The following is a 19,782-nucleotide window of genomic DNA, read 5'->3' as shown; positions in this document are numbered from 1 at the left end:
ACAGCAGAGCTTTCTGGGAAGCTGGTTTGGTATGTGCCACATGGCCTGGCCAAGGTCAGACCCTATACTTTGTGTGTGTGTGTGTATGGGGAGGCTCACTCTAGTCCCTGGCTGCCCACATGGGGCAGGAAGGGCTAAGAGCCTAGTGGAGAGAGGAGGTTTGTGGGGTGTGATCTGTTGGGTTCTTCAGTGAAGTGGGCTCAAGCTCTGGATTGGTCTCCCTGCCATGCCAGAGAAAGAGCCACAGGCCAGGGTGTGACTGTTTGGTCCCAAGTGATTCTGGGCAGTGGGCCTGAGCTTTGCTGCTTTATGAGGCTGTAGCTGGTTAATCTGCAGAGGGGATGAGAGCCACTGTGGCTCCTTGCTCTTCTGTCTCAGATGCTGCTGGAAGTTAGAGTGGGGTTCCTGGGCTTTGTCCTGTTATCTGCGGTGTCCTTTACAGTCCATGCTGTGTCTCCAGTATAGGAAACATTCCAGAAGGGCAAACGAAAGAGCTACAATCAGGAGTATTATTATTATTATTATTATTATTATTATTATTATTATTATTATTATTTTGCTTTTTTTGTTTTCTTTTGCTTTTAAATCACTTGAGTTGGTATTGCACTCAGGTTCTGTTTGGTGACATGGTGACAGAGGTGACTTCTGTGAAGGTCCAGTGAGGACACATCATCCAGTCATGTGTTAGGTTTCCTTCATTTCCATCTTGGCTCCCCCAGGACAGTGGTTTCTACACTGACTCCATTTGCATCTTTTCTAGTGACCGCCTGGTTCCTGAGCTGGACACAATCGTCCCTTTGGAGTCAAGCAAAGCCTATGACATGCTGAACATCATACACTCAGTAAGTGCCCTGTCCTGTCCTGCCTGTCCTTGCTCAGCCTCAGCCATGGTCATTGTGCTTTGGCTTAGCTGGATGTATTTGACTTGGTCTCAATGTCAGCATAGATGGGAAATTCAGTGATTGGTGGCCAGGGACCATCAGGCAGGCTGTTCTGGTATGAGCTAGTGTCTCTAACATCTTGAGGGCTCAGATGGACTTGAGGGTTGGGCCAGCAGAGCTCAGGGATTTAGAAGGCACTGAGGTGCATAGAATTGGTGCCATATCCTGGCTTGGAGTAAGGCAGGGCTGAGCCTTGTTGGGTGTTAGCATTAGGTGCCTGTGGTCAGGATACCTTGTCTTCCTAGAGAGTGGAGAGTAAGTGTGAAGTCAGGATGCCCAGCTCCTCTTCCTTCTTGCACCTGTGTCTTGGTTTGATCAGGAAGGCAGCTGTTGGGCTCTGGGCACATTTGCAGGTGGCAAGTGTCTCCTGCACACACACACTTTTCCCGGCAGCTCTTGCTGGGTGGAATGTGGATGGTTCTGTGGGCTTTGCCTAACGTGGAGCCTGTTTCTCTTCTCTTATTCTGAGAGCCTGCAGGAATCAACAGGCATGGCCAGGCTGCCCCTCCTTATGTCTGTGTTCTGTATCGTTGGGCAATAAATCTTACTATAACTCCAGTGGAGCATTCACAAAAGATTTTGAATGAGGGCAGAAAGAAAACATTAAGTTTGGTAAAACAAAAATTACAAATAATTGACTGGTATGGTGGCTCAGTAGGCATAAAAGTACCTGCACCAAGCTAGCCTGATGGTGAGCCCCAGGACCTCCTGGTAAAAAGAGAGCTGACTCCCCGACAAGCTGTTATCTGACCTCCATATGCACGCATGCATGAGTGCGCATGTGCACACATACACACACACACACACACACACACACACACACACACACACACACACACACCACACACACATACACACCACACACACACAGACCACACATACACACCACACACACATACACACCACACACACACAGACCACACACACACACACACACACACACACACACACACAGACACACACCACACACACCACACACACACACACACATACACACACACATACACACACACACACACACACACACATACACACCACACACACACACACACACACACACACACACACACACACACACACACACACACACACACACACACACACACACACACACACACACACACATACACACCACACACCACACATACACACCACACACACATACACACACACACACACACAGACCACACACACACACACACACACACACACACACAACACAGACACACACCACACACACCACACACACACAGACCACACATAAACACACACACACACACAGACACACACACCACACACACACACACACACACACACACAACACAACACACACACACACACACACACACACACACACACACACACACACACACACACACACACACACACACACACACACAACACAGACACACACCACACACCACACACCACACACACCACACACACATACACACACACATACACACACCACACACCACACACACACAACACAGACACACACCACACACACCACAGAGAAAGAGAAATGATTTAATAGTTTTCAGAGATGATATGATGGCTGATCTTGGTTGTCAACTGGACTATATCTGGATCAGTTAAAACCTGAGTTGCCAGGAACTCCTGTGAGGGATTTTGTTAGTCAGATTACTGAAGCAGACTCACCCTAAATCTTGGCCACACCTCTGGTGCAGTCCAGATAAAGGATATGGAAGAAGGGGACTTTGCCTGTGCCCTCACTCTCACTGGCAAGTTCATCTGCCCTGTTTCTGTGGACAGTATTAAATCCAACTTCTTCAGGGTCTCAGCACAGACTGAAGACCAGCAGCTCTCTAGGATCTAATTGGGATGGCTGAGCAATGCAGACCTGTGAACTGAACAGCCACCGGATCGTTAGACTTTCTGTCATTAGACAGCCATTGTTGGACTACCCAGACCACATCTTGCGAGACAGGCGATCCTTCCCTTTTCATCTGTAGCAATCTATGTGTGTAGTGTTGGTTTTGTTCCTTTATAGCACCTTGGGTAATACAGTTGGCTCAGTGGTTAAGATGCTTGCTGCTCTTACAGAAGACCCAAGTTTTGGCCACAGTATCCACATTCTCACAACCAACTGTAACTCCCGCTCCAAGGGATTTGATGCTGCCCTCTTCTGACCTCTGCAGGCACTGCAAGCACATGATATATGCACACCAAACACTCATACACATAAAAACAAATGGAAAATATTTTAAAATTATAAACAGTATGCTCTAGACTATAAATGCTTAACTACTAAGACAAAAGTATCCTAATACCTGGGAAGAAATCTGTTAAATAGTTCCTTAAGGAAAATATGAACTAAATGGCAGGATTCTATTTTTTTTTTTTTTTTGAGATAGTGTAACCCGTCTGTGTAACTACCCTGGCTGTCTTGGAACTCGCTTTGTGGACCAGACTGGCTTCGAACTCACAGAGATCTGCCTGTTTCTGCCTCCCAAGTGCTGGTATTAACGGTGTGCACCACACCATCCCGCTAAATGATAGACTTCTAACATTGAATGAAAACACTATATCAAAACTTCTGGACTATGCTTCAGAGACAGAAGAATATGTGTCTTGAAACTGTAAAAATGACAGAAATGACTAGGCAAATTTAGTTCCCATCTTAAAAATATAGGGACCTTTCCCCAAAAAACATCCCAAATATATCACAACAACAGATAAATGAAGAAATTGGTGATGCAGGAGGTGAGTCAGGGCAGACTTAGCAAATGGAGATAATGCCTGTGTTCCTTAACATGGGTTAGTTTAATGAGCCAGTTCCTCCTGGGTTTATGATTTGAAGTCAGTCTGAATAGATACTTCTATAGAACTAGGCAAGTTTATACCTTAGTACACGAATCACTGGGAATACTACAAAAGCTACAAATGGGACTAGCCATGCCCGTGTTACAGCTTTTACAGCTAAAACAGTGAGAGACCGGCATGTAAATAGACCAGCAGAGTGGAGCTGAGGAGCTAGAAATAGACCCAGGAGAGTTTTAGTGGATGATTAAAAATAGATCCAAGCCCAGAAGCAAGGTTGCTTTTCTTAATAAAAGACGCTGTGACAACTTGAGAGCCACTTGGGAGGGTTCGGCTTGAGCAGCATGTGACTAAGGAGGGACAGCTGAATGGGGGCTGGAGGCTGAGCTCAGAACCTTGGAGGATGAGGCAGGAGAAACCAGCAAGAGTTCCAGGCCAGCTAACAAGAGACCCTGCAGAAACAAGCACTTTCCTGAGTTGGAGGGTCATGTCCTGGAAAAATAAATTTCATTGAGTTGTTTCTTGTATGTCAGGTTGACTAGAAGTGAAATGTGAGTGCTTCCCTCTGCAAGCCCATGGGAAGCAGTCCTCCTCTTCACCACACAATGATGTGAACCACCTAGCGTTACCACAGTATTCCAAACATGAGGAAATCACAAGCATCCTGACCTCCACCCAATGACTTGGTTTTTGTCTTCAGAGATGTTATGTTGGACAGTGAATACTGATGTATGGAAAGTTAAAGGGGCCAGAGACTGGATCCCTGAAAGTGCCAGCTGCTCAAGTCTGTGTGAGGTCGTGCAGTAAAGATTAGTGCTGCATTTTCGGCCATTGTGGGGGAGTGGGGGGGGTGGGGGTGGGGGTGAGGGGATGGATAATGGTAGGAAATGTTAATGAGGAGTCTGGGTAAGGATCCATCCGTGAATACTTTTTGTACTCTTTAACAAAGGTGTGTGTGTGTGTGTGTGTGTGTGTGTGTGTGTGTGTGTAACATAAGCACAGTACCTGTGGAGGCCAGAAGAGGGTGTCAGATTGCCTGGAGCTGGAGTTACAGGTGTCTGTGAGCTGCCCACCATGAGTGCTGGGAACCAAACTCAGGTCTCTGCAAGAGCAGCAAATGCTCGCAACCTCTGTGCCGCCTCTCCAGCCCTTTTGTACTATTCTTGATGATGGTTTGTTTTTGTTTGTTTGTTTTTCAAGACAGGGTTTCTCTGTGTAGCCTTGGCTGGCCTCAAATCCAGAGATCCATCTGCCTCCTGAGTGTGTGCCACCACCACCTGGCTTTTCTTAACTTCGTTATATAAATTTGAAATTATTTCATACAAATTGCCACCATTAATGCCAGATTCATATTTAGAATTTTTACAATAAGGTGCTGTGTGAGAGGGTCCCACCCCACCCTCTGCAACACTGGAGAGAGAGCTGCGCTGAGCTGGGCTGTCGTCCTTTGTGTAAGGCTGTGTGGTTACGTATCATACAATTTTTGTCTCAATCATTTTGAGCTCAGGTGGAAATTTATTCCTACAGGTGATTGATGAGAGAGAGTTTTTTGAGATCATGCCCAATTACGCAAAGAACATCATTGTTGGCTTTGCAAGAATGAATGGGAGGAGCGTTGGAATTGTCGGCAACCAGCCCAAGGTAGCCTCAGGTAGGACATGGGCCTTGGAAAGCTCTGATTGGGTTTGGACACCAGGGCTGCTAGCACTCTTGGTGTCCGTCTGCCTTCTGTCCTTCCATGACCAGAGGAGAAACTCAAAGGCATGTGGTGCAGGCATCATTCTTTCTTAGCATTGTATTTCCAAAGCCGCCTTTCACAGTGCTGTTCTCGGGTTTAAAGATTCAGTTCCTTCTTAGCCTAGGTCTGTGATTTTAAGGGTTTGCTTTCTGTTCTCCCTTGTCAAGGGGGCTGGTGTCTTCCTTGTGTCTCCAGTGGCTTTATCAGTGGCTGCAGACGCAGTAGTCAGCACCCGAGACTTGAATAGCCTCTCTCACATCAGGTGACATGACCAGATCTGAGTCCTGCCTGACTGAAGGGATTTCCTCATAGTTGTGCCATGCAGGTGGGGACGGTCGGCACTGCCTCTCTTCACTGTTGTCCCTTAACATGGGAAACCAAAAGTCAGTGTTACTGTCAGCCGAGTGTGGTAGCACATGCCTGTAGTCTTGACCCTAGGCTGGGTGAAATAGGAGAACCCTGAGTTCAAGATCAGCTCGTCTTGCAGAGCAGGACCCTGCCTTGACAGAAACAGCCGCAGCATCAGAAGTCACACCACATGGCAGTTTTCCTCATCAGCATTTAATACATCCACTGTGGGCCACATCACTGATGCTTCCAAAACCTTTCAAGACCCTAGGCACATACTTGTGTCTTCATTAACAGCAATTCCCAGCTACCCCAACTGCAGCTTTTGGTCATCTGAATCTATCAATCAATTTATCTATCGATCTGGCTGTCTGTCTGTCTGTCTGTCTATCTCCCCCTTTCTCTCTTTCTGTCAGATAGGGTTGCATATCCCAGGCTGGCCTCAGACTCATAGAACTCCACCTGCCTCCCTGCCTCTGCTTCCCCAGGGCTCAGTACTGGGGTTAAAGGTGTGTGCCACCATGTTTGGGTTGTTCCTACCTCTTTCTAAGCATTGCATGATTTTAGCCCATATGCTTAGGTTGAATGTGAGTTAATTTTGTGTGTGGCGTGTGGTCCCGTGTTGTTGCTCTGCATGTGGAAATCCTGATATCTCTGTTTCTAGATTTGGGGTCTTTTCATCAGAAAGGATATGCTGCTGTAGTTCTTTTGGTATGGGTTCTGGTGTTTTGTTTTTGTTTTTTTTTTTTTTCCGAGACAGGGTTTCTCTGTATAACAGCCCTGGCTGTCCTGGAACTCACTCTGTAGAGCAGGCTGGCCTTGAACTCACAGAGATCTGCCTGCTTCTGCCTCCCAAGTGCTGGAACGAAAGGTGTTCACCACCACCACCCAGCGTGATGTGTTTTTGTGTGTACCTTCTTTATAACTGTTGTTTGAGGCATGGTCTCTCTATGTAGCCCTGGCTGTCCTGGAACTCACTACATAGACCAGGCTGGCCTCGAAATCACAGTGATCCACCTACCCCTGCCTCCCAAGTGCCAGGACTTAAGACATGTGCCTCCACACCCAGGATTATATTTCTTACTGGATTAGCTAGTAGAATATTGAACAGCAGTTGAGTGGGTCTCCCTAAACAGCCATGGCTGACCTTGAGCTCAATTTATAGACTAGTCTGGCTTCCAGCCTGCTGTGTCAGCCTGCCCCTGTCTGTGCTGGGATTGATTTTCTGGGAGAGTAACTACACTCACCACGAGATGAGTGGTGGCTGTAAGGTTTTAGTAGATGTTCTTTATACAATTTGTAATATTCTCCTCTATTTCTAATAGGCTGGGGGCTTTTCCCCTTTTGTTTGTCTTAAATGGTCATTGGATTTTGTCAAATGCTTTTTCCTCCATTTATTTATATGGAGGGTGACTTTTTCTTTAGCCATTTAATTTGACACATTATTACATTAACTGCTTTTCAATGGTTGAACCAAACTTGCTTACCTAAGGTAAATCTCATTTGGTTGTGATATATAGTGTTTTCACTGTGTTTATTGACCTTTTTTTGTGTTGCTGAGAGATACTGAGCTGTAGTTGTCTTTTTCGGGTCTTTGGTTTTGGTGTTAATGAGTGAGTTAGGTAATAGCCCCTCTGCTTTCATCTCCTTGACAAGCTTGTAGAGAAAATGGTAAAGTTTATCCCTGACACTCACCGTCAGGCCTGTCTGGGCTTCATTTGTTTTTAAGGTGATAATGAAAAGTAGAGTTACAAACCAAAGACTATGATCCTGCCTGTTTGCTCATGGAGATCCCTTCCTCCAGGTCTCGATCTCTTCAGATAGTTTTGTGTTGTGCCTGGCCGCCTCTCTGCTTTTCCCAGAGCACTTGGGGAGCACTTACTACAGAGTATGTCTAGGGCAGGAGTTCTCAACATTCCTAATGCTGCAACCCCTTAATACAGATCCTCATGTTGTGGTAACCCCCAACCATAAAATTATTTTAGTTACTATTTCATAACTGTAATTTTGCTGTTGTTAGGTATCATAATGTAAGTATCTGATATACAGGATGACCTTAGGCAACCCCAGTGAAAGAGTTGTTCAACCCGAAAGGGGGTTGAGACGACCTGCAGGTTGAGAACCACTGCTAGGGTGACAGACTCCTGTCTACCTGTTTGTCTTGGGCTGTCTTCACTTTCCAGCTTTTCTTCCTCTTTGACACACTGTTGGTACAGAATTAGTTTTATTAGTTTTATTCATTTGCATTTAAAATACATCATGTCTTTTGACCTCCAACACATCTGCAGAAATAGCATTTGATAATCTAAATGAAGACCCATTGCCCACACGAGTTTCGTCTAGTGCAGCCTTGAGCGCTCTCTTGGTCCTCCAGCAGTTTCACTATAATCTCTCTTAGTACAACTGTCTGAATTTATCCTGCTTGAATTTAGAGTTTCTGGTCTATGTAGTTTCGTGTTATATCAAATTTGAGGAATTTTAGGATACTTGTACAAATCTTGGTGCCACTCTCTCAGTTGCTCCTGCTCCCGGCATGCTGTGTGAGTTGGACAACTTCCTGGTTAACTTAGGGGTCTGTGAGATTCGTGAGTTTGCCTGGCAGCAGTGTTCCTGACTGCAGTCAGATGAACCCGTGCAGCCTCAGAAGCCAGGCCTGGGTGCTTGGTGGGGGAGTATTTCCACTGTGGACAAAGCTGGGATGTCTAGAAGCTTCCCATGGGCAATTTCTCTCCTTGTAGGGTGCTTGGACATTAATTCATCTGTGAAGGGGGCTCGTTTTGTCAGGTTCTGCGACGCTTTCAACATCCCACTCATCACTTTTGTTGATGTCCCTGGATTCCTGCCTGGTGAGTCTCGGCACAGGTGGGGTGGGAGAGGTGGTTGTGTTCGGTGTGGGTTTCTCATGATCCTCAGAGCTCTGACTTCTCTGTCTTCTGTTGTTCAGAAGACAGGGCCTTGTGAGGCTTGGTCTCTCTGGGGTTGTCACAGCCATGAGATCTTGCTGGGCTCTCATGTCACCTGGTAACTCTTCCTCACGACCTAGGCACAGCACAGGAATATGGCGGCATTATCCGGCATGGTGCCAAGCTGCTCTATGCGTTTGCTGAGGCAACTGTGCCCAAAATCACAGTCATCACCAGGAAGGTGAGGCCCTCCCCTCAGAGTCTGTCCCCTGGGAGCATGTCTTCTCATGCTCCCAGCAACATGGCTGAAGTGGCCTGCCTTGAGATGACCTGGTCTGGAAGGAGGCATGCCTTTTGCTCCATTCCACTCCTGTGGAATGTCAAGAGGGCTCTTTCTGGTCCACACATGTGTTGTAGGGGTGTCCATGGTCTCCCAACAGCAGGGAAAGCCAGCAGCAGCAGGTGCTGTAGACTATGAAGAATCTTCTAGACCTTGGCCTTGCATCGCCAGTGGGCATGACCCATCTCCGTTGGCTTTCTGAAGTGTTTGGGGATATGATTTGCTTGTCCCTGCCATTGACACTCAGCATTTGGTTTGTTCTAGGCCTATGGAGGTGCCTATGATGTCATGAGCTCCAAACACCTTCTTGGTGACACCAACTATGCCTGGCCCACAGCCGAGATTGCAGTCATGGGCGCAAAGGTAAAGACATCTAGCAGAACTTTCCTATGCCCAGGAACTCTCTTGATAGGGTCCTTGTGTGGCTGGAAATGTAGAGAGGCCAGATCAGGGGTGAAGGGGATAGGGTCTAAAGCCTGGAAAGTCCCCTTCCTAGCCAGTCCGCCTCCTGTCTCCCCAAAAGTAGGCACATTGATTGACATCTTCATGGCTGAGGAAAGGATGGCTTTGGGCAGGACCCAGGGAAGGAAAGAAAGAGGAGAGTCAGCTGAATTTACCTTCCGGACGGCGTTTGTCACTCTCTCATCTCATCTCTTGGGGTGCCCAGAGCCACCCCTCTCTGCCCACTAAAAACTAAAGTTCTGTCTTTGGTGGCTTTGAGAGCTATCAGGGTTGAGCCAGGTGACTCTCCAGGGTTCCAGAGTGTTCCCACTTGAGGGCCAAGCTTTCCACATGTGCTCCCTGGGTCAGTGTCTTAGTTTGGGTTTTATTGCTGTGAAGAGACACTGTGACCATGGCAACTCTCATAAGGGAAAACATTTAATTGAATTGGCTTACAGTTTCAGAGGTTTAGAACATTATCATCAGGACAGTGAGCAGGCAGACATGGTGCTGGAGATGCAGCTGAGAGTTCTACATTTTGATCCGCAGGCAGCAGGAGCAACCGTTAGCTACACTGGGTGTAGCTTGAGCATAGGAAACCTCAAAGCCTGTCTCCCACCCCAACCCCCCCACCCCCACCCCTCACCCCCGCTGTGACACACTTCCTCCAAGGCCACACCTCCTAACAGCACCACTCCCTATGACCAGGCATTCACACACATCAGTCTATGGGGGCCATTCCTGTTCAAACCACCATTGGCAGAGTGTTGTGTGCCCAGGGCTTGGTGGTGAAGGAGGAAAAACAGCACTTGGTGGGAAACAGGCAAAACGTCCTGGCTTCAGAGAACGATAGATAAGGAGTGCAGAGGGAGAGTGGGATGGGATGGAACTGGAACCACAGTCCAGCGTTCTGTCCTCAGCCCCAGAGCATGCTAGGTAGACCCGTGCATAGCTGTCTCTTTGCTCTGATTGGCTGTGAGGTTCACAGCCACAGAGTGACAGCACCTAATGGCTGTCTGGGTTGAGACCCCCACTCTGGGGAAACCTTAATTCTTCTCATAGGGTGCTGTGGAGATCATCTTCAAAGGGCACCAAGATGTGGAAGCTGCCCAGGCGGAGTATGTGGAGAAGTTCGCCAACCCTTTCCCTGCAGCCGTGAGAGGTGGGGTTGGTGGTGTTCATCTGCCCATCATTTGCTTAGCCTTTCTAGAAAGTCTGATGGTCATCTCTCACCTTTGCAGTTGCATCTGTGCCTAGGGAGTGATGGGGCTGCCCCTGGGCAGGAATTGGGACTGCACAGTAGGCCTGAGCAGGTGTTGATAGGGTTCTGTTTCTAGGTGATGGCCCAGTCATCTGGTCCAAGCCAGCCCTGGTTGCTAAACCCCTTTCTTCCCCTCACTGTGTTTTGGGCTTACCTGGGGAGTTCTTTGGGTTTTGCTGGGGTTGTTCTCACTGTAGTCTGCCACTGGCTTGACAGTCCAAGATGGCCTTTCTTTCAAGGTAATATTGGTTGCTTGCTGGTCCTTCCTTCCTTCTCTAGAACAGTCCGGGCTTTTGTTCTTGGTGTCCCAAGAGTAGCTAAAAAGGAAGGGAGCTTAGACCTTGGGGCCTATGTTTGGGAAGCCCCATTGTCACTTTTGTCACATTGTATTGATAAAAGCAAGTCACAGGGCTGGGAAGAAAACTGTCTCTCCATGGAGGAAACAAAATTTTGCTGTACAAGGACCCATGGGCAGGGAGGAGAAGCTGTTGTATGTGTTTTCTTTCTTTTTAAAAGTTTTGTTTTATTATTAACTTTTCTATGTATATGTACTCTCTCTCTCTCTCTCTCTCTCTGTGTGTGTGTGTGTGTGTGTGTGTGTGTGTATGCATGCCTACAGAGGCCAGAAGAGGGCATCAGATCCCTTTGAGCTGGAGGTATAGGCGTCCCAAACTACCTGAAGTAGAGTTAATGATCCCAACCCGGGTCCTCTGGAAGAGCAGCAGTGCTCTCAACTGCTGAGCCATCTCTCCAGCCCCATGAATATTTTCTTAATTTTATTTCCTGTTGAGTCCATCCTGGCAGGGTTGAGACCCTGGATCAAGGCAGGGAGGGAGAGGCCACATATTTCTTTATTTTGCCTAGTGCTCCTATGCCAAAGGTTGGGAGCCTGGGTCAGGTGCTGCCCACACTGTTGGTCTGTGGGGCTGAGATTATGGCCAGGGTAGATGATGACTTCAGCCACCCACACAATGACCTCCTTTTCTTTGATTTACCAGGGTTTGTGGATGACATCATCCAGCCATCCTCTACACGTGCTCGGATATGTTCTGACCTGGAAGTCTTGGCCAGCAAGAAGGTCCATCGTCCTTGGAGGAAACACGCAAATATCCCATTGTGAATGGTTCAAAGGAAGTATACTTCAAAGGAAGTATAATTAGACAAGTGGCCATTTGTGGCCCACCCCTGCCTTTTATAATCATGAAAAATGGGATCTAATACCTTGGAAGCTGATTAAATTTCAGAAAGAGTTCTTATGCCTGGTGTGAAATTATTTGCTGTATTAAAATCTTAATTGGTATTTTTTGAGTAAATATTTCATTTTTATAGTAAAAATCTCAAGAAAACCATAAGGAAAAAAAGATAGAATTCTAGTATTGTTGCCTGGAGCTGGCCCTGGTTGGCACTAATGTGGCTCATGTGCCCCTCAAAGGTCAACGTGTTGGAACTGGGAAATGTTGGATTCTGGGAAATGTAGTAAAGAAGTGTTGTGATACAGGCAGAAAGTGACATAGCAGGCAGACTAATATATCAGCAGGGACAAGAAGGAAGTCACTCTCTTCCTCTTCCTCTTCCTCCTCCTCTCTGTGGAGCCACCATGTGATCCACCGGCAAGAGAGGGCGCTTACAGCTGGCGTCCTCAATAAGGTAAGTCTTATATAAAGATTAGTAGTTATGGTTGATAATTAAGACTGAGCTAGCATATAAGAAATCCTAGTCAATTGGCCAGCAGCATTGTAAACTAATATAAGACTCTGTGTGTTATTTTGGCTGCCCATATGGTAGGCGGTCAACAGAAAGACTTATCGTTACATATATACATACATACATACATACATACATATATATATTTACAAGGACCAGTTGCAAGTCCTTCGTTCTGCCCAAGGGACCTAGGAAGCAACCATACACTGCTTTACACCGCCTGACCCAGTCTTCACAACCCAAGAGAGCATGGGACTTGTGTCTCTCTCTTTTTAAGTGATCAAGTCCACAGACAAGAAGCCACACCCTAAGGCCGGTACCCCAAAGCTATTGGCATAATGAATTCTCATGATAAGCCTGCCCTCAGTGTTTTGTAATAAAAACAGACTAATATAATGTACCTGTGTATCCTTGCCGAAGGAATTAGTTCTTCTCCCTAGGTAAGATAATATGGTTTTAGGGCAGTTTATTTTATGTGTCTCAGTTTCTTTACTGTTAAGTAGGAATGTTATAGTAAGCCCTGATTCCCAATGAATTGTTGATGGTTACATGAGATGTCTGCAATTCTAGTTTGTCTAGCAGAAGAGATTCTCACTAAGATGTAATATCCACTATTGACTGTAGTGATTTCCAGACCACAGAGGTGATCCTACATTTCCAAACTCTCTCATTATGAAAATGGTTGAGCCTGTAAAATGTTACTAGGATTATATCATGTGCCTGGCACTGAGTCTCCAGTAGTTAATGTTGAGTGCACCTGAATGTTGTGTATGTGTCTTAAGTGACATGCATTGATTGTCTCCTTCTACCATGTGGGTCTGAGGATCAAACAGCTTGGTAGCAGTTCCCTTCAGTGTTGATATCTTGTTTGTATACCAAATAAAGCCTGCCTGAAGATCAGAGGGCAGAGTTAGTCACTAGCTAACCATAGCGGTCTGGAGGTCTGTACAGACAGACAGGAAGTGATAAGGCAGAAGGAGACAGAGTGTGGTAGAATATTATTTTAAGGTGTGTGACTTTTGTGTATGCTGCATTTGTTTAACTCTGTGAAGCTGTGTTACTCTGCCTGTTTAAACACCTGTTCCTAATAATGAGCTGAACAGCCAATAACGAGGCAGGAGCAAGGATAGGCGGGGCTGGCAGACAGAGAGTATAAATAGAAGGCAAAAATGAGGAAGAGGAGGAGCAATGAGAGAACAAGGAGGGGAGGGGCCAGCCACCCAGCCACCCAGCCACCCAGCCACCCAGCCACCCAGCCACCCATGGAGTAAGAAGGAAGGTAAGATACACAGAAATAAGAAAGGTAAAAGCCCAGAGGGAAAAGATAGATGGGTTAATTTTAGATAACAAAATCTTGCTGGAAACGAGTCAAGGCCAGGCACTCATAACTAATAATAAGCGTCTGTGGTGATTTACTTGGGAGCTGGTTGACCGCCCCACAAAAGACCTAAAAAGGTCAAAAAGGCAAAAAAGTAAAACATCAAACAGCACAGGAGCTCATTCTCTTCAGTTGGGAAGTTGAGTAGGTAAGCGGGCCGTGGTTTTGCTCCTTTGTCTGATTGCTCAGCGTTTTCCCCTATATCTGACTCTGGGCTTTCATTATTAAGACCAGTCAGAACTGGTGTTACACCCATACCCAAGAAGTCCCTCAGTTTGGATTTGTCTGGTTGTTTCCTGATGTTTTCTTTGAGGTAAGAGTAATAGCTGTCGCTTGAATCAGTGCTACCTCAGGAGTACGTAATGTTATTGAAGGTGACTGGTGTGTGGGCCATTCAGCCCTGCCTGCCAACAAGCTTTCTGTTCATTGCTGGAGCTCGCTCAGTCACTTGGCGGATGTGGAGATTTCCGGGGCCATCTTCATTCTCTTAATTATTTGGACAGGTCTCCACTTTTGCCATGTTATATTGTGCCACAGGACCATGGACTGAAACCAGAAGCTAAAATAATAAAAAAAAATTCATTTTATCCTGTTTGGGTTCATGTGTGTATGACCATGGCATGTGTGTGGCCCTCTGTGGACAACTGGTGGAATCCTGGGGTGTGGAATTTTACTTTACACTGTGTGAATATATGTTACTATGATTGGTGTATTAAACAAGCTGACTGACCAATAGCTGGACGGAATCAGGAAAAGTTGAGGAGTCAAACTGAGAATGCTGAGAAGGAGAAGTGTGGAGTCTGGAGTCATCAGCAGAGAGAAGCAAGACGGACATGCTGTACTACGAAAAGGTACCAAGCCACAAGGCAAAGAAAGCATAGATGAGAAATACAGGTTAGCTTAAATATAAGAGTTAGCTAGTAACAAGCTTGGGCTATTGGCTGAACATTTATGATTATAATTATTTGGGAACTATTGGGTGGGAAAGAAACTTCAGCCAACATTGGGGATTGGATTTTGGTCCCCAGGCTTGGAAGTAAGCACCTTTACCTGCAACCCCAAGATAAACTTTGAAGTTGATTATTGGGAGGGTAGGGAAATGGCTCAGTGATTAAGAGCAAGTCCCGCCCTTGTGGAGGACCCTGGTCTGGTGGCCCAGATGTGACTCCTTTGTGTATGGTAGGGTTGAAGTCCTGTAAGAAATTACTAAGTGTGAGGTGTGAATCAGCCAGAGCAACAGTGGAGACCCAGCATATTGGATGCTAGGAACAAGGACTGCCTACTGTGAGGGAATGTCGGGCAGTAAGCACAGCCAGCCCCAAAGAATGGCTGTGTGGACGGACTGCAGCCAGGGGACTCATAGGTGAGGGACACACATCACCTTGTGCCTGGGATGTTAGACATGGACTTGCAGGATCTACTTTGTCAGCTGGTTTGTTTGGTTTGGGGCCTCTTTTGTTTGTTCGATTTGGTTTATTGTTGGATTTTTGGAGACAGGGTTTCTCTTCATAACAGTCCTGGTTGTCCTGGAACTTGCTCTGTAAACCAGTCTGGCCTCAGACTCAGAGATCCACCTGCCTCTGCCTCCTGAGTACTGGACCAGTTAAAGCTTTGGATGATCTAAAAATGCATTTTGCATTATGAAATGGACATGAATGAGCCTTTGGGGGCCAGAGGGGAATGTTATGGTTTGGATATGTGATCTCCAAAGCATTGTAGAGCTGGTCCCCTGTCTAGGTGCTATTGGTTAGAACTTTCGAGAGATGGGACCCAGCAGAGGACGTTACCCTGAGGAGTGTGCCCTTGAAGGCATATTGGGACCCCAGCACCTCACTGTGCTTCCCACAGCCTTATCAGCTTTCCCCATCACGTCTGCCATGATGTGATTTGCTGCTCAGAGCAAGAAGGCCTTGTTCCCATTGAACAGAGCCCCTGAAACAGTATGCCCTTCTTCCTCCTGGGAAGTTGCTTCTCTGAGGTATTTTTTCATAGTAATGGAAAGCTAGCACAGTGGGTCTCTTCCCAACATGAACCACATAGCTTTGGGACCTAGGACCCCGGCTAGGGGCAATGAAGGAAGGAATAAAGAACAGACAACACAGACTCATGCTTCTCTGGAACCCTGCCAGTTTCCCATGGGTCAATTAGAACTGTGTCGATTAGTCCGAGTCAGAATGCACTCCACACGTCCACTCAGCGCCTCTCTGCCTCCTCACAAGGACTCGTTTTCTTATGGTGTGAAGTAATTTTTTATACTCTTCAGATCATCTTTCTCTTCCATCATCATCCTAGTTGGGGTGTATTACAGAAGTAATAGCCTGTTGGTATCCATGACATTAAAAACTTACCTTTTGTGTTTTTGTATGTATGTGTGTTCATGTGAACACAGGTGTGCATGTGTGACAGTTTGCATGCAGTGGTCAGAAGACAATCTTGGGTGTCAGTCCTCATCTTTTTCACGTCTGTTTATTTTGTGTGTGTGCCTGTGCATACACAAACACATATGCATATGCATGCATATACATACATACATACATACATGCATGCATGCATGCATACATAGAGATCACAGAATGCTCTGAAGGAGTTTTTTCTCTTCACTATGTGGTCCCAGGGATTTCACTCAGGTTGTCAGGGTTTGCAGCAGGTGCTTTTGTCCAGTCCCAATGTCACTATCCTTCATAAGGGAATACTAAAATTCTGTTGTGTATATGTACCACACAAGGTCAGGTGGTAGTGGCATGCACCTTTAATTCCAGCACTTGGGAGTCAGAGGCAAGGCAGAGTTCTGAGTTCAAGGCCAGTTCAAGGCCAGCAAGTTCCAGGACAGCCAGAACTGCACAGAGAAACCCTGCCTGAACCCCTCCCCCCTCACCACTGCCTCGAAATGCCACACAGGGTACTAAGATTTTTTTGTTTTGTTTTGTTTTGTTTTGAGACAAGGTTTCTCTGTGTAGCTTTGGAGCCTATCCTGGCACTTGCTCTGGAGACCAGGCTGGCCTGGAACTCACAGAGATCCACCTGCCTCTGCCTCCTGAGTGCTGGGATTAAAGGCATGGCCACCAATGCCTGGCCTGGGTACTAAGGTTTTAAATTAGAATTAAGTAGTTTGACAAATTAGTTTCCAAGGGTCTTAATTTCTGGCCAATAATGAATGTCACAGATTGTCTGATCTTAGTTTACACAGTGCCCGAGATAAAATGGTGCTAAGCAGTATCTTGTTCCCGGGGGGTTGACGGGTAGCTAAAACAAGATTCAGATAATAGCGTTTGGCATCTAAACTTATAGTTTGTGTGGTAAGATACATAGACTCAGCTTTCTTGTGTTGAAACAATGGCGTTCTTTCCTGTTTCTTTGCTAATTTGGGCTACTCGTCTAGGTCATAGGTCATCTCTTCCTTTATCCATGCTAACCTAACTATGCTTATATGTGTCCACATTAGCCTGTTGTATGTGGATCTCTCAGGGATTTGTGCCATGATGGAAAATTGTCTCATTTTACCACGGAAGCTGAGTAAATGAGAAAGTAGCCATGTGGTTTGTCACCATCTTGTCTAGTGACATCATAGTGATGTGAATGTTCTATAACTTTGCCACCATCTTGGTTTAATTCCACATGGGATAAAAGAAGATGGTGGTACTCGTGAACTTCCTGGTGCCCCTGCGCCCTCAGGGAGTAACCCCCTTTATACTAAGGAAGGTAACACCAGACCTCGGTGGTATTGTTTGTTTGTTTTGTTTTAGTTTTAACACATTGCTTTACATGATATATTTACTGGTTTCTAGAGGGAACGTAAGAGCTTCCTTAACAATGTGCCTCTAACACTAGCCAGGTGTCAAAGGAAGCTGACACTTTGAAATGGTTAGACTTGGAAGGCTTCTGTGACTTTGTAGCAGTCCAGAACCAAGTCTTGGGAAAGCACAGATCCCAAAGAGAACACAAATAGATTGTTAGGTGCCAGACACCGTTGTCAGTGTGCAGTGTTAGTGAGGGCACAGTGAAACCACTGAACCAGACTGCTGAAAGAGAGGCTTATTGGAGATCAAACTGCTAAGTCTGTCTCTTGGTGGACAGAGAGAAGAGCAATATGGCGGAAAAGCAAGCAGATCCCATATGACAGTCAGCAGGCTGGGGGGGCTTTGAGCTAGAGGCCCTGCCCAAGGTAGCTGACCTTTGGGGTAGATTAAGGGAGGTTCCTGGAAACAGAAACCAACCTTTAGGCCTCTGTTTACCCAATAATAATCCTGTTTTTCCTGGCCAAAGTCTTTTGTTTAGGACAATGTCCCTAGCACTACCATTTTGGGGTGCTGCTTTGAACCTAATAGGCAGCTACAGCAGCTGGAGGCAGAGGAATTAGTCTGCTTAGGCAAGAGGCTGGAGATGCAGGCTATGGTGGGTCTTAAGGCCTGTTTCTTATATCAGACTATGGCTTTTCTAACCCAGGCAGTCCAATTGATAGTCTTTGTCATCCCCGCCTCCCCCCATACACACACAGTAAAACCTTTGTTCATACAAAGGCTAACTGCTGTATTCTTGGAATTTGATGGCCCTTCTTCTCTGAGAAGCAGCAAACCCTTTCCCCTTTCTCCTCCCTCCTTCATTTCCTGTGTGCCAGTTCTTTTCCGACTGGCCAATTGAGACCCTGAGGCTGGGCTCCAGCCAATGGGAAAGAGACACAGTCACCACCTGAGTTAAAATAAAAGCCAATGTGCAACTTTTTAATCTCACTGTGTTCACACCCTTGCTATCCAAAAGTGGGTTGCTTTGTCTAGACACTTTGTTGGAGTAGTGTTCTCTTTCTTTGTGACCCTGAAATTATTTCTAACAATACTGACCACTTGTTTGGCTGCACCACTTCATATTACCGCCAGCGGCATATGGATTCCTCTTTCCATGCATTCTTGGCAATATCTGCCATTTGTTGTCTTGATGATGGGCATTTTGGCTGTGATGAGATAGAACGAGTGTAATTTGTTGGTTAATATTTTTGTATGTGCTTGATTCTGCATGCTTGTGTGGTATACAGGCTCATAAATTCATGTGTGTGGAAGCCAGAGACAAAGGTCAGATATCTTCCTCTGCTGCTCTCCAGTTTTAAAGGAATACACTTAGAATTTTCATGGGGATTGCACTGAGTCTGTAGATCATCTTTGGTAATATAACCATTTTTAAAAATATTCAGCTTATCATTGACATAGGAATTTGTGAGACTTTTCCTGGAGAGACTTGGGCAACTAACTACTCATCCCAGATAGAGAGCCACAACAAGACAAAGTAAGGATTCTACCCAATTTCAGCTTGGCAAAGCAGAGAATTTATTGGATGTGAGGAGTGTGGATGAGGGGTTACTTAAAAGACAGATGCATCAGCTGCTCAGTGGCGGCACACACCTTTACTCCCAACTATGTGAGTTCCAGGCCTGCCTGGAACTCTGTGCTACACAGAGAAACTGTCTTGAAAAATCAAAACCAAACAAAATACAATGCATCACTGAAAAGCCCACTACAGAACATGTAATAACTCATGAAACCTGCTACCCCAGAGCTAGATGCCACTCATTCTCAAAGGCAACTTGGCTGATCAGACCTTCCTCCAGACAGCTCTGCCTCTTTTACCCATCAAGTTTTTGCTTCTATAATCTTAGGGAGAAGACCTGTGAATCTTGTTAGTTTCTGGAACTTCTTGAGATTTGTGAATTATTTATCTTTTGCATTTTAAGAGCCTCTCCTATCTTTCCTGGTAGGAATGTTTCCACTCAGAAGAAACTGCTGCACAAGAAAATTTGATCTAGTATCATCAGATTCTTTCTTCAGTAGTTTAAAGCTGACATAAATGTCTGTTACTTTTTTGACTAGTCTTATTTCTAGTTGTGTCTGTGTGCTTTTTTTTTTTTTTGTGTGTGTGTGTGTGTGTGTGTGAGTATGCTGAATAGAATTTTCTCCCA

At 45.9% G+C, this 19,782-nt stretch overlaps 1 protein-coding gene across 3 annotated transcripts in view; it reads left to right on the top strand.

Moving 5' to 3' along the window:
* Pccb (propionyl-CoA carboxylase subunit beta) overlaps positions 1-12,012 on the top strand; it is a 55,900-nt gene extending 43,888 nt beyond the window's left edge. For 2 of the 3 annotated variants that reach the window (XM_027414300.2, XM_027414302.1), the window contains exons 9-15: positions 761-842; positions 5,253-5,376; positions 8,550-8,657; positions 8,855-8,955; positions 9,319-9,417; positions 10,558-10,657; positions 11,755-12,012. In XM_027414300.2, coding sequence (XP_027270101.1) covers positions 761-842; positions 5,253-5,376; positions 8,550-8,657; positions 8,855-8,955; positions 9,319-9,417; positions 10,558-10,657; positions 11,755-11,876 — 736 coding nt within the window. In that variant the 3' untranslated portion in view covers positions 11,877-12,012. The remainder of the gene's footprint in view (positions 1-760; positions 843-5,252; positions 5,377-8,549; positions 8,658-8,854; positions 8,956-9,318; positions 9,418-10,557; positions 10,658-11,754) is intronic. The other variant, XM_027414301.2, reaches the window with a different exon arrangement.
* The last annotated feature ends 7,770 nt before the right edge of the window (positions 12,013-19,782 follow it).

The sequence above is a fragment of the Cricetulus griseus genome, chromosome 4, assembly GCF_003668045.3.
Source record: "Cricetulus griseus strain 17A/GY chromosome 4, alternate assembly CriGri-PICRH-1.0, whole genome shotgun sequence".
NCBI classification, from domain to species: Eukaryota; Metazoa; Chordata; class Mammalia; order Rodentia; family Cricetidae; genus Cricetulus; species Cricetulus griseus.
This window is presented reverse-complemented; position numbering and strand designations above follow the sequence as displayed.